This window comes from Quercus lobata, chromosome 12 (assembly GCF_001633185.2).
Source record: "Quercus lobata isolate SW786 chromosome 12, ValleyOak3.0 Primary Assembly, whole genome shotgun sequence".
NCBI lineage: Eukaryota > Viridiplantae > Streptophyta > Magnoliopsida > Fagales > Fagaceae > Quercus > Quercus lobata.
In genome coordinates, this window is record NC_044915.1 from 14,452,983 (window position 1) to 14,455,944 (window position 2,962).

At 34.8% G+C, this 2,962-nt stretch overlaps 1 protein-coding gene across 1 annotated transcript; it reads left to right on the forward strand.

The window, feature by feature from the left end:
* Positions 1-567: 567 nt before the first annotated feature.
* LOC115972112 (7-ethoxycoumarin O-deethylase-like) lies at positions 568-2,661 on the forward strand. The gene is made up of 2 exons (XM_031092272.1): positions 568-1,704; positions 1,958-2,661. Exons 1-2 carry the CDS (start codon positions 742-744, stop codon positions 2,585-2,587), a joined length of 1,593 nt encoding a protein of 530 aa, XP_030948132.1. The 5' UTR covers positions 568-741; the 3' UTR covers positions 2,588-2,661.
* The last annotated feature ends 301 nt before the right edge of the window (positions 2,662-2,962 follow it).

Below are 2,962 nucleotides of genomic sequence, written 5' to 3' on the forward strand. Positions count from 1 at the left end.
TTCTATTTTTTTTTTATAACTTCATTTAAAATAATATAAATAATTTATTAAAATAATAAAGAAAGTGAGAGAATTTGAGTTTTTTAATTAAATGAAGAAATATAATCATAATAAAATATTGTATCTTATTTTTAACAACTTGCTATAGTCAAGTAGTATTTATGCCAATATATTGTAGTTGTAAAAAATTTAGTTTTAACTTCTCCAATAACACATGATTTTTTGGTTCTTTGATAGTAAAATAGTTTTTTTCGCTAAAATATAATTACTATTGTGAATATTTTTATTATTTTTGTTAAGTTTTTTAGTCAAATATTTGCTATTTGGATAATGCTAATTATGCTTATTATGAAAAAAGAAAGCCTAAGATTTTGGAAAGGAGCCTAGTTATAAAAATGAAAAATATTCTAACTTAAAAAAAATAAAAATAAAAATGGACGCAGGGGGGCCGGTCCCCCTTGGCTGTCGGTCCCTGTTTTCCAATAATGAAAAAGCTCCAAAACTTCCAAGTTTTCGAAACTGTCTAAAGATGGCATGCTTTTAATTATTATCATTGTCATTAATTTCATCATCTTAATCTACAGCCACAAAAATCTTTTTCATATTATATATTTCCTCTATCAAGTGCAAAATATATACCCGAAGAAGTCACAGATCTTCTGCATTAAACATTTCAATATTTGATATCAATTTCCTATTCTCAGTTCTCGCATTTTCCTTTTTACGTTCACAAAGGCTGACATGTTGAATACAGTTTCCGCCATGTGGTCACGGTGGTGGAGTGCTAGCAACGACAAAGATGAACTTTCTAGAGCAAATCTCACTGCTTTAGTCTCTATATTCGCGGTGTTGTTCTGGTTCTTATGGGCAGCCAAGAAATCAAGAAAGCCTCCATTGCCACCAGGTCCACGTGGCTTGCCACTACTTGGGTACCTTCCCTTTCTAGGTACCAACCTTCATAGGAAATTTGAGGAACTGGCAGGGCTCTATGGACCTATCTACAAGGTTTGGCTTGGACAAAAATTATGTGTAGTGATAAGTTCACCATCACTGGTGAAAGAAGTGGTTCGTGACCGAGACACAATATTCGCTAACCGTGACCCTCCCATAGCTGCACGAGTTGCCTCATATGGAGGAGCTGATATTGCATTTTCATCATATGGTCCTGATTGGAAGAAGTTGCGTAAGATTTTTGTGCGAGAAATGCTGAGTAATGCAAATCTTGATGGTTCTTACACCCTACGAAGGGAAGAAGTTAAGAATACTATTAGAAATGTGTATGACAAGATGGGCACTCCCATAGATCTCGGAGTATTGGCGTTTGTGACTGGAATAAACACAGTCATGAACATGGTGTGGGGTGACACGCTACGAGAGGAAGGGACTAATATTGGGGCCGAGTTTAAAAGAATAGTGGCGGAGATGATGGTGCTAATAGGAAAACCAAATGTATCGGATTTTTTCCCCGTGCTTGCAATGTTTGATTTACAAGGGATTGAGAGGCATGCAAAGCAGATTTTGAAATGGGTTGAGCCCATTCTTGATTCTGCCATTGATAAAAGGATGAATTCAGACACAGGCAAAAAAATGAGGACAGGTCAGATTGAACAAAGGAAGGACTTCTTGCAATTTCTCTTGGAGTTGAAGGAACAAGATGGTGCTGCAACATCAATTAGCATGACCCAATTGAAGGCTTTGCTTATGGTATGTCTGTCTAATCTTCTACTTTTTGTACTCCTAATTTAGTGCGTGACCAGGATGGATCAAGTATTTTACTAGTAGATTGTTAGACTAGGCTCGCCCTTTTTTTTTAGTCCTATTTTATTTATATTTAGCTTGTTATTTTCAATTGTTAGAATTATAGTTAAATGATTATATTTACAATTTTTAAATACTTTAAACTTTTGAAAAAATTAGTAATTTATCACTAATGAGTACCTTACTCATGCTTTAACAGGATATAATTGTGGGTGGAGCCGAGACTACTTCAACCATGGTGGAATGGGTGATGGCGGAGCTGATGCACCATCCACAGGTTATGAAAAAAGTCCATGAAGAATTAGCGAAATCTGTAGGGCTGGACAGCTTAGTCGAAGAATCCCATTTGCCCAAATTGCACTATTTAGATGCTGTCATTAAAGAGACATTCCGCTTGCACCCTCCACTTCCCTTTCTAGTACCACGTTGTCCAAGCCAATCTAGCACTATTGGTGGGTACTACATACCCAAAGGTACTATGGTTTGGTTAAATGTTTGGGCTATACATAGGGATCCAAAGATTTGGAAGAATCCATTGGAATTTCAACCAGAGAGGTTCCTAAATGAGTCTAGCAATTTGGATTATTCTGGCAACAATTTTAATTATTTTCCATTTGGATCCGGGAGAAGAAAATGCGCAGGGCTTCCATTAGCAGAGAGGACTCTGTTATACATCTTAGCTTCACTCTTGCATTCATTTGAGTGGAAATTGCCACATGATACAGAGTTGGAATTTTCTGACAATTTTGGTATTGTTACCAAAAAATTGAACCCAGTAGTTGCTCTTCCAACATCAAGGTTATCCAACTTTGAGCTCTACACAAAATAAAATTGTGTAATGTCGTTGCATCTTTTTAAGTCAACGTGCAATGTAAGATGTTTTTATTTTTTCTAGTCTAAATAAAGTTGACATGCTTGTCCTTCAAAAAAATTTTAAATACGCATCCATATAGTATTAACAAACTATCAATCAAGACAAATATACAAAAATCATTGTTTCTTAATATATTAAGATACAATCGTCTACTAACAAAAACAAAAAACACAAAATACTATTGTTTCTTAATATATTATCTATGAAAAGTGAACTCGACGCTCTTTTAAATCTTCAAAATCATCTATGATTGAATCCAAACTAAATGTCAAAACTATATCCTTTTCAATGTATAACATCAAAGAGTCCGTCAAAAAATCATTTTCCATT